Source organism: Nansenia antarctica (genome assembly GCF_963989245.1).
Source record: "Nansenia antarctica genome assembly, chromosome: 5".
NCBI lineage: Eukaryota > Metazoa > Chordata > Actinopteri > Argentiniformes > Microstomatidae > Nansenia > Nansenia antarctica.
In genome coordinates, this window is record NC_137690.1 from 15120566 (window position 1) to 15132038 (window position 11473).

Genomic DNA, 11473 nt, shown 5'->3' on the forward strand with positions numbered 1-11473 from the left:
ACCCAGAGTACCCCTACACAGAGAATGGTGAGAGTGAACATAATACGCAACTACTCGCACGCACACGCGCACGCGCATACTTACACACTTACACACACACACACACACACACACACATACACACACACACACACACACACACACACAAACACACACACACACACAAACACACACAAACACACACAAACACACACTCACACACACACACACACACACACACACACAATCATTCCTTCTCTCCACCTGTGATTCTCATAGAGGATGACTACTGGAAGCCAGAGGAGGAGGAGGAGGTGGCGACAGATGCCCCAGTTCCAGACACAGAGAATGACTACTGGAAGCCGGAGGAGGAGGAGACTGTTGCCCCGGTGACAGACACAGACGATGACTACTGGAAGCCGGAGGAGGAGGTGGCGACGGTTGCCCCGGTTACAGACACAGAGGATGACTACTGGAAGCCGGAGGAGGAGGAGACTGTTGCCCCGGTGACAGACACAGACGATGACTACTGGAAGGAGTACCAGACTCCTCCCACCCCTGAGATAGACGGAGAGGTGGATGTGGAGGAAGACGACTACTGGGACAAATGTTAGTGTCACTACTTCCTCTCTTCGTTTGGTATGACTCTACAAGAAATAGTGCCAGTGTCTGCTGTAAGCATAGATTATTGCCTTAGAAAGTGTATTTGTTACATGTACTCTTAATATAGCTTACAAAGTACTAAAATGTACTAAAAGTACTCAAATGTTACTCAAATGTTCTCAAACCACATGGTCAACAGATAGGCTATGTATTTATCCTCCAATTGCTCTCTACATCTAACCCTTTTATTTCCTTTTTTTTTTTCTCAAGACCTGCAGTCTTTAATGAATGAGTCAGGTTCTCCATCAGCTCATATTGTATGATGGAAACCTCATCTTATGTCAGGGTCTGTGACATTAATTGCAAAGCTCATCTGACTGTAACTTATGTGATAGAAACAACAGGTCTGCATTACGTGTACAGTGCACATTTCCACTACTGTCCCACATTCCTTTCCACACTCTTCCATCCTTCTCCATTTTCACTTGTTCCCAATTTTCATTCCCCAATTCCTGTCCTTTCTCTCTGTTCTCTGTATCCTCTGTAACAGATGAGGGGCCAGATAATCTTCCTTTCCCCAACGGTAAAGAGGTTGTCCCCACAGAGAAAGATGACTGGAGCGACACTGTCACAGGTGACTTTATATGTTGATCAATCAATCAATCAATCAATCCATCCATCCAACCCTCCATCCATCCATCCATCCATCCATCAATCAATGAATCAGATAGTCAGTCAGTCAGTCAGTATTCTTGAGATTAGGTAGTCCTGTTATTTGGGTAAACTGTCCTATACAGTAGGAGTAGTCCTGGAATTTACATCATATTCTGTGAGTAGACTAGTAGTAGTGCTTTTTATATGAGTGAGTGGGTGAAAAGTCTGGTTCGAGTTTCACACACAGGGTTTTCATGGTTTTGTTTTGGAGTCAAAAGCCTTTCACAAGATGGCTGCACGGTAATATTCCTTGTAAACGCAAATTAGCAATTTAACTAGACAAATAACAGGCTGGGTGTTACAGTAGCATTTACATGGTTGCTGAAATTAGGGTATTGTTAAACAGTCTGTGTGGAAAATGATTGTTTAGCTTCAGACAGCTTTTGAAAACATACAATGTGTTGTAAAGTTCTGACTCTGCTGTTAAATGGGGTATTTGTGATTTTCTCTCCTTTCATACAGAGGAGCCTGTAACAGTCCCACCTCCCTATGAGGGTCCTTGGTATGAAGAATACGACTATGGACAGAATAGTATGTACACACACATACACACACACACACACACGTTACACTACAAGAGCACCCTACAGTAAAATAAAGATTAGATAGGCACACAAACATTTTTTTACATGACCACAGAGTCTTAATAATGGGCCTGCCCGATCCTGTCAGACTGTTTCAGTGACACACTTTGTTGTCTACTTCGTAAGTTTGGGTTTAGCGAGACGTTGGCAGCTGATGTGACAAACTGACAAATAAGCAAAGACCAAGCAGAAGGGATTAACAAGAGTTCCAACAACAGGTCAACAACAGGCTTTCTAGACATCTGCAGTTCATCCCCTAAAACACACATTATCCCCCCTTCAAACACTGACTACCTCATGTTCATCATTTGATGTCTTCAAGTAAAGGCCAGTGTATTTATTGAATTAACCCTCTAATTCTTGATTTTCATTCTATTCGTTTTCCACAGCAAAGAAACAGGAAGAGGTAGAGAAGGAGAGAGAAAGACAAGAGCAAGAAAGGCAGGAGAGGGTGGAGAGTGGTGAGCAGCATCCTCAACTCCTTATCCTCTGTAATACAATCCAAATGTCATTGGTGTTGATGTATGTCTCTTACATCCTATTGAATCATACTACATTTACTATGTTTGTAATATCAAAACTCTCTTCACTGTCAAGCCAATGTTTTTGATCTACAGATAAAACATGCAGTGTCACTCTCGGAATACATTAATAGCATGCTCAAGAATAATCTGTTGCTTGGCTCATGTTTCCATTAGAAAATTAGAATAGAAAGAAAACACAGATGTCAGTCAGTCTAACATGCTAACATATTGCAGCGACACTATGCTTGCAAAACGTGCAACGGAGGGACAAAAGTTCATTCTGTCAAAACAGGACAAATATTTGAGATAGCAAGAGAGAAAGGGAGGATAGAAAAGGGTGGAATTTAGTAAAAACTATCCAGATAAGGAACAACAGCTGTTGCCATGTGTTGCATTCAGTCTATCCTATAGTGTGACGTCATTATGGTGGTTAGAAGTTAACATCCTGGGCCAATGATGTATGACTCCCAGCACCCAGGGGGTATATCCTGTGTGTAGGGTTAACCAATGACTCGGTTCAAGATGGAATAAGTGGCTGAAGGATATATGGCTTTGTCAGCAGGGGAGGATCCCGAGTGTATACCGAAATACAAACCTCAATACAGGTTTGTGTGTGTGTGTGTGTGTGTGTGTGTGTGTGTGTGTGTGTGAGTAAATGAGTGACCATACACAACTGGTCTGTTCCTTCTCCGTTTAAACTACTGGACATGAAGCGTGAAGGAACGCTTTTGGCAGCTTCACAACCCCCTACAACAGCACAGTTATGTTGACACTCCTGCCATGTCAGAGTTTGTCTTGTGGTAATGACAGTTTGACATAAGATTGTGCAATCACCATTTAGAATATCATCTTACCATTTAACTGTTTAAAACCAATGTGAATTTGATTACGGCATATTTGGATTTGAATTCTTCTACATCTGGGTTCTTTTTTCTGCTGCTACAAACACACGGACATGCACACACACACACACACACACACACACACACATACACATGCACACGCACACACTCATGCACACGCAGACACACACCCCATAACTGCATTTGGCCTATGCTCCACTGTTGAAGTGAGCTACGCCCAAAAAAAAAGTCAAATTAGAAAAATCTGTACACTTTCTCATTCATGCAATTATCTAATTAGTCAATCATTTAGCAACAACACAGTGCATAAAATCCTGCAGATACGGGCCAGCAGCTTCAGGTGATGTTCACATCAACAATGGGGAAAACCTTGAACCTTGGAAAATTGACCACAGTGATTTTGACCGTGGCATTATTGTTGGTGCCAGATGGGCTGGTATAAGTATTTCTAAAATACCTGATGATCTGGGAGTTTCACGCACAACAGTCTAGAGTTTACTCAGAATGGTACAATAAAGTAAAAAAACATCCAGTGAGCGGCAGTTCTGTGGACGGAAACACCTTGGTTCAAGCTGACAGGCTACGATAACTCAGATAACCACTCTGTACAATTGTGGTAAGCAGAAAAGCATCTCAGAATGCACAACGCGTCAAACCTTGAGGTGGATGGGCTACAACAGCAGAAAGCCACGTCTGGTTCCACTTCTGTCAGCCAATTAAGCTGTCAGCCACCATAAGAAAAACAAAGTGCACGGTGAGTGTATGTGGTCCCTTATGATTGTAACTGTGATGTGTGACAGAGCGAGCGCAGAAAAGGAAGGAGGAGGAGGATAGAGCCAGGGCCAGGAAGAGACCACGCATCTCCACCGAGCCAAAGAGTAAGTCAACTACTCTCATGCAATCACTAAACAGTTCATACAATATCAATGCTAGCTATGTACTCTCCACTGATGATTGATAAATTAAGAAATGATAAGTAAATTTTTTCAAGCTGAGTTACTCAAAATGTTGCAACCTGATAGGTCAGCGTGTAGTGATTTGTGTGTGTGTGTGTGTGTGTGTGTGTGTGTGTGTGTCAGAGTGTCCTCCCCTCGGGATAGAGTCTCATCAGATAGAGACAGAGCAGCTCCTGGCCTCCTCCATGTCTGGGTACCGCTACGGACCCCACAGAGCTCGCCTCAACATGCAGGTACATGATAGGTTGTCACTCATGTAAATAACTCAGAGGACTGGTTTTGAATGATTCTGATGTTGAGGATGGGATGGCTGACGCTGACGGATTTACAGAACTCTGCATGGCCCTTTCTCAATTGTTAGAAACTCGATTCCTCACGTCCTCTCCTCCGTCCTCCATTCATCAACTACTTAAAACACATTGTTGGAGAACATCTAAGTTCCTCTCCCTAGATATTCTCCTCCAACCCTTTTTGAGAAGGAGAGTGGAGGACGGAGGAGAAGACGTGAGGAATCGAATTTCTAACGATTGAGAAAAAACTGTCTAAAGAATGTCTGGTCATGTTCTGTCAGGGTGGTATCGGAGGTGTCTAGTCACTATGTTATCAGACTCAGTAGAATCTTCTGTGGCTTCCATGGTTTTCAGGGTAGTGAGGACGAGGAGGACAATAAAGGCGGCGCGTGGTGTGCCAACTCTGAGGACCATATTCACTGGTTGGAGGTGGACGCACGGAAGGAGACAGAGTTTACTGGTGTGATAACACAGGGCAGAGACTCACGCAACGAGTAAGACCACCCGCACATGCACACGCACACACACACACACACACAGGCGCACACACGCACACACACACTCACACTCATACTCACACTCACGTGCGCATGCATATTGCTTGCATATGCACACGTATGTGTACACACACACACACACACACACACACACACACACACACACACCTCTGTGATCTGTATCTGTCAATAAGCATTTGTCTATTCAATGTCATTTCAGGAGTGACTTTGTGACGTCATTCTACGTGGCGTTTAGTAATGACAGTAGAGAGTGGAACATCCTCCATGATGGATACTCTGACTGGGTGGGTCTACTCTACCTTATAACACACTGGTTAAGTTGCAAGCTTTTGTCCAACTTTGGTCCCATGTTCCACACTTATCCTCTCATGCGCTTTATTGGGCCTATTGTGTTTGGACATTGAGTGAGATCTTTCTCTCTTTCTCATCCCTCTCTTTCTCCCTTTCTACGCCTCCACCACCCTCTCTCTCTCTCTCTCTCTCTCTCTGTCTCTCTTTTTCCAGTTGTTCTTTGGTAACACAGATCATGAGACTCCGGTGCTGTCTCAGTTTGCTGAGCCTGTGTTAGCACGCTACATGAGAATCATCCCTCAAAGCTGGAATGGCAGTCTTTGTATGAGGCTGGAGGTTCTGGGCTGCCCACTGCCTGGTGATAACACACGCACAGACACACACACACACACACACACACACTCTCACGCATTCACACACAAACACTTGCACACACACACTCACGTACGCACTCACACACTCCCTCATAACTTTACATTTCTCTCCCTCAGACCCCAGCACGATCTACCACAGGCAGAATGAGGTGACTCCAGTTGACTACTTGGAGTTCAAACACCACAGCTACTCAGACATGGCCACGGTGAGCTTTTAATGGCCCCTTATCTCCAGTGCCCAAAACATCAACAGAATCAACTAATCAATTACATTTAATTGTGGCTTGCTCTCCCTCCTGTCTCTGTATGGTAGCTGATGAAGTCAGTGAGTGAGGAGTGTCCCAATATCACCAGTGTGTACAGTCTGGGACGCAGCTCCAAGGGACTGGACATCCTGGCTATGGTCATTTCTGGCAACCCCACAGAACATGAAATAGGTGGGAGAAACACAACAATAACAACTGTTGTCCAGCTATGTGTAACCGATTAACTTAGCCAAGACACAGCCATAGCACACTAAGCTAGAGCTACAGACCCTCCGTTACAAAGGCTAGCCATTGGATCATGTAAACAAACACAGTAGAGTTTTGTCCGATCTCTGACCAGTGATCGTCGGTATTTTGCTTCTCAGGGGAGCCGGAGTTCCGCTACACGGCTGGTCTCCATGGAAATGAGGCGACAGGGCGCGAGATGATCCTTCTCCTGATGCAGTACCTGTGTAAAGAGTATAAGGACGGCAACCCCAGAGCGCGCCGCCTGGTGGAGGGGATACGCATACACCTGGTGCCCTCGCTCAACCCTGACGGACACGAGAAGGCCTTCGAAGTGGTCAGTGTGCCTTAGGAGAGGAGCATTCTCTAGGGCTAGGGGGCTAGAGGGACAGGATAGATGCACATTACAGGAGGCAGTAGTCTTATGAGAAGAACTGAGAAGAAAAGCTTACTTAATTTACTGTGAGAGTAGATAGTGAATAGCATAGTCTGAAAACCTCTCTCATTCTGAAAGAACTGGATAGGGTGTAAGTATGTGTGATAATACTGTAGCTCCTTCCAGCTGATAGTCCAGGTTGATTTTAGACTGGGTGAAGACACTTCAAGCATGTCAACTCTACTGAGGTATCACACGGTGTACTGTGTTTCTTTTTTTATCATCATGTTTAGGACGTTCCACATTTGGTGCTGAAATGTTGGGGTCCATGTTAGATCTATCAAACTCAACTATGCCTCTCAACAATTCTCTTCCTCATTGCAGGGTTCAGAACTGAGTGGATGGACCACTGGTCACTGGACGGAGGACGGCCATGACATCTTCCAGAACTTTCCAGACCTGAACAGTGTGCTATGGGATGCTGAGGACAAGGGAATGGTGCCCAAACTCACCCCCAATCATCATGTACCCATCCCTGAAGAAATGGCAACAAACAGCTCGGTATGTGGATGTGTGTGTGTGTGTTAAGGGATGTAAAGAGTCTCAATTCAATTCAATCAACTGTATTTGTCGTATTTGGGCAATTACTGTACAGCTGGCAGGCAGGCAGTAGAATACAACTTCATACACAATTACAAGCATGTAGAAACATGTACTGTACACCTGACTATCTTAACACAAGCCCTGTCCTTTGCTTGTATTCTGTTCCAGATTGCCGTGGAGACACGAGCTATCATCTCGTGGATGGAGAGCCACCCGTTTGTGTTGGGGGCCAACTTCCAGGGCGGGGAGAAGATTGTAGCATACCCATATGACAGCCACCGCCTCACCAAGACTGACAAGAGCTTAAGCGAGAGGGCACACAGCCGAAAGAAGAGGCAGTATGAGTCTCTCTACCTCCTTCTCTCTGTCTCTCTCCTTCCCTCCCTCTCCTCTCTGTATCTGTCTCTCTCCTTCTCCTTCTCTCTCTTTCTTTCTCTCATTCTAAATCCCTCCTTTAATGATTTCGGCTCCAAATATCTACCAGTCTAGAATATTGTCAACCAAATCAAAGATCACCCTACTCACCATTCCAGGTACGAGGACCAAGACTATGGGCGGGGCTACGAGGAGGAGCCGGAGGAGGATCAGAGGAACAGGGGATACGAGGAACCTGAGGAGGACAGGAGGAACAGGGGATACGAGCCTGAGGAGGAGAGGCGAGGACACGAAGGCTATGGACACGAAGGCTATGGACAGGAAGGCTATGGACACGGAGGCTATGGACATGAAGGTTATGGACAGGAAGGCTATGGACAGGAAGGCTATGGACATGAAGGCTATGGACACGGAGGCTACGGACACAGAGAGGAAGAGGAGGATGACCGAGGAAGGGGGGGTGGTCATCAGGACTCGGAACCTGAGGACGAGCCACGGGCGACGGCGGACGATTCCTTGTTCAGGTGGTTGGCCATCTCCTACGCCTCCACACACCTGACCATGACACGCACCTACCACGGCTCCTGTCACGGCGATGATGTCACCGGGGGCATGGGGATCATCAGACGATCCAAGTGGAAACCCATCACAGGAAGTGAGAACCCAGATATTGTCTCTTTTGATTTGGTTCATGACTGTCTGTTGCAGTTGTGTGCAGATAACATAAGCAAATACAGAGTACTTTATGTATTTTAATTGGAACTTGAGGGACGACGGCACACTCTGGTGGCCTGTTACAGCATGTGTTTTGTGAGCTTTGCAGTCAAGACTATCGTCCTCCCTCTTTTTCTCTTTTGTATGTGTTTCTCTCTCTCTCTCTATTCATCTACCTCTACCACCCTGCTTCCCTGTCACCTCAGGTATGAATGACTTCAGCTACCTGCACACAAACTGTTTTGAGCTGTCAATGTTCCTGGGCTGTGACAAGTTCCCTCACAAGAGTGAGCTGGTGCGAGAGTGGGAGAAGAACAGAGAGGCCATGCTCATCTTTATGGAGCAGGTCAGTCAGTCTCACACACACACACACACACGCTCACACAAACAAGGCGTGTTGCTTATTCTGTGAAGTGGATGGCAAATTGTGATGCCATAATTTCTTCTGAACTGAATAAAACCTACAGAATCACATTAGGGTAGTAAATAGAAGTAGGGTCAAGGGCTGGGGTTGATAGAGCTGCCTCCCCTGCCCTCTCAGGTGACTCGAGGGATCAGGGGTGTGGTGAAGGACCAGGCGGGAAATTCCATTGCCAACGCCACCTTGTCTGTGGAGGGGGTCGACCATGATGTCACCACAGGTCAGTAGAACCAGCTTGACCAGTGTTTTCTGTCCCTTTGGCCAGGTCTTACAGAGAAAACGGATTATTCAACCATTTAAATAACTCCCATCAGTTATAGGCTAACCCCTCTCTTCAATGGATCGAAGGAATAAAGGGAAGAGAACACAGGTCTAATAGACGTTGAGAGCTAGTAGCAGTAAAGAGTCTAAGCCCTTCCTCCTCTCTCCATGCAGCTGTAACGGGAGACTACTGGCGTCTGCTGAACCCTGGTGAGTACCGTGTGACGGCGCGGGCGGAGGGCTTCACCTCCCTCACCAGGCTGTGTGTGGTGGGGTATGAGCCCGGCGCCACCACCTGCAGCTTCAACCTGGCCAAATCCAACTGGGACCGCATCAAACAGGTGGGTCACAGCAAGAACATCATGACATCTCTTTCTCACTCTACAGTCCATCCCCCTCTCCCCTGCTTTCATCCATATCCTCTCCCTCTAACATCCACCATTTAGTACATTCAGTGCAATTTAAAGCTCTCTTAAAACTTTAAAAATAGTACATAGATGCAATGCATTGTTGAACTCCCCATGGTGATTAACAAGTTAACTTATCAATCATCTATCAATCAACAGATCATGGCTTTGCATGGCAACAAGCCCATCCGTCTGCTCAGCCATGGCAACGGCGGAACACGCAGGAACACTGTTGCTAATGGTAACAGGCGTGTGGTATATAGCAACAGTGGCGTCGCCGTGGATCCCGAGACACGTCGCATGCGACTGAGAAAGCTGCGGCTTGCCCGCCTCCGTCGCCTACGGCAACAGAGAATGATGAGGTCAACAACAACGTTGCCCCCAACAACCACAACGGTGATTCCCACAACAATGGAGACCAGTACTTCCTGGTACGACTCATGGGCCATAGGGGAGGGGCAGACGTCAACGCCGGGGGGTTTCACTGACTCCATCCTGGATTACAACTATGAGTACAAGATTGATGATTACTAAACACACAGGGCCTGTTCCAATGCCTTTAACATGCATCCTTCCATCCTTCCTCCTTACTTCAAGGAAGGGAGTGGATGTGGATGTATTTTAAAGTATTTTCCCAGTCCAAAACCAACCCCGGGACACTTTTCTTTCTTTTTTTACACAATGGCCGTTGCAAATGTCAAAGGATTGCATAAGTATAAGCACTACATCATTTATCTCTCTGGTAGGCTTAGACTCGACCTATTTTTTTTTATTTGTATGGGGGCCTCAGTAAGTGTCTAGGGGAACGGGACAAGGTTGATTCCAGACTGGTCAAGGCAATGTAGTGGTGTGTGAATGCAGACATTGTCAGGCGCACAAGCTAATGCCATTGATACATCAAAAACCACTTCAATCCGGGAAATAGTTGTACTGTTTGTATCTGAAAATCAAGTCCTGCCAATGATTGTTCCACTGGGCTTCCCTAGTGAATGTATTTCAGAGAGTAACTGAATGTGCAGTAGATACAGAATGCTGGTTGCAAATCTAATGCTTTAAAAAAAATGCTTGACTGTCACCCTCTCCACCAATAGAGAAACAGTTTCTCTCTCTTTTAATATAAAAGTGTCGATTTATTTACATTATTTTCACCCATGCCAGCAATGCCAATGCAATTCGTGGCACACATAGTAAGATCTACAAAACATGAAAAGAGACATCAAGAGACGTATCCTGAAATGTTCCTCATAGCTTAGCCGAGGTAGAGGAAAGTTATTTTTTCAATTAATAAAGGCTTGTTTACATAGAGCATTTGTCTTTCTTCCTTCCCCCTTCCTCATGCCCACCATACTGAAATGGTTCTGAATGACTATTAGATATGTCTGGAAATACCACTGCAAGACTTAGGACACTTCTGGAACAACAGATTAATCCAAAGTTGAATCATTTGTAACAGACATGTTTGGCACAAACCAAAGACAGTATTTGAGCACAAGAACCTCATAGTAGAATCCACTATGAATTCTTTATTGTATCAGAGGGTGCTTGAGGAAAACATGAGACCAAAAATGTAACATGAAGCGGATGTGGACCATGCAACATGATAATGACTCAACACATTCCAGTAAAACCACCAAGGAATGGCTCAAGAGAAAGAAACTGAGTGTTCAAATATTGAATGGCCAAAGTCAAAGCTCGGATCTTAATCCTATTGAGATAATGTGAGGTGATTTGAAACTGTGCATGCAAGACACCCCATAAACATCACACAGCTGAAAGAATTCTGGATGGAGGAGTGGGAAAAACATTCTCCCATTCAATGTCAGTCTGGTAGACAGTAATAGGAGGTTAGGTTAACGCCTAATTGAGTTTATTTAAGCAAAAGGGGGCAATACCAGCTATTAGGGCCTAACTTTTCCCTCAGTAGGAATTGACATCTTCGTAAATTTTTTGGTAGATAAATGATAACTGTTAGAAATTGTCATTGTTTTTGGTTCAGTTAAATCACCTTTATCTATAAATATTGTTTGAAAGAAGATCAAATATTGCTATGTCCATAGTTCTTTAAAAAATAACAAAATATTTCATGGGGTGTCCTAATTTTTTCACATGACTGTATATAAAAAGGTTTG

The 11473-nt window shown here is 45.1% G+C and overlaps 1 protein-coding gene across 1 annotated transcript in view; it reads left to right on the forward strand.

Annotated features, from left to right (window-relative positions):
* aebp1b (AE binding protein 1b) overlaps positions 1-9878 on the forward strand; it is a gene marked incomplete at both ends in the record, with an annotated part of 12207 nt that extends 2329 nt beyond the window's left edge. The window contains 19 exons of the mRNA XM_080531379.1: positions 259-588; positions 1133-1216; positions 1759-1827; positions 2270-2341; positions 4068-4145; positions 4347-4456; positions 4868-5007; positions 5231-5315; positions 5536-5680; positions 5814-5902; positions 6010-6133; positions 6328-6524; positions 6948-7124; positions 7335-7504; positions 7700-8196; positions 8462-8601; positions 8797-8896; positions 9112-9278; positions 9504-9878. Of these exons, the coding sequence (XP_080387505.1) occupies positions 259-588; positions 1133-1216; positions 1759-1827; positions 2270-2341; positions 4068-4145; positions 4347-4456; positions 4868-5007; positions 5231-5315; positions 5536-5680; positions 5814-5902; positions 6010-6133; positions 6328-6524; positions 6948-7124; positions 7335-7504; positions 7700-8196; positions 8462-8601; positions 8797-8896; positions 9112-9278; positions 9504-9878 (3149 nt within the window). The remainder of the gene's footprint in view (positions 1-258; positions 589-1132; positions 1217-1758; positions 1828-2269; positions 2342-4067; positions 4146-4346; positions 4457-4867; positions 5008-5230; positions 5316-5535; positions 5681-5813; positions 5903-6009; positions 6134-6327; positions 6525-6947; positions 7125-7334; positions 7505-7699; positions 8197-8461; positions 8602-8796; positions 8897-9111; positions 9279-9503) is intronic.
* Positions 9879-11473: the final 1595 nt, after the last annotated feature.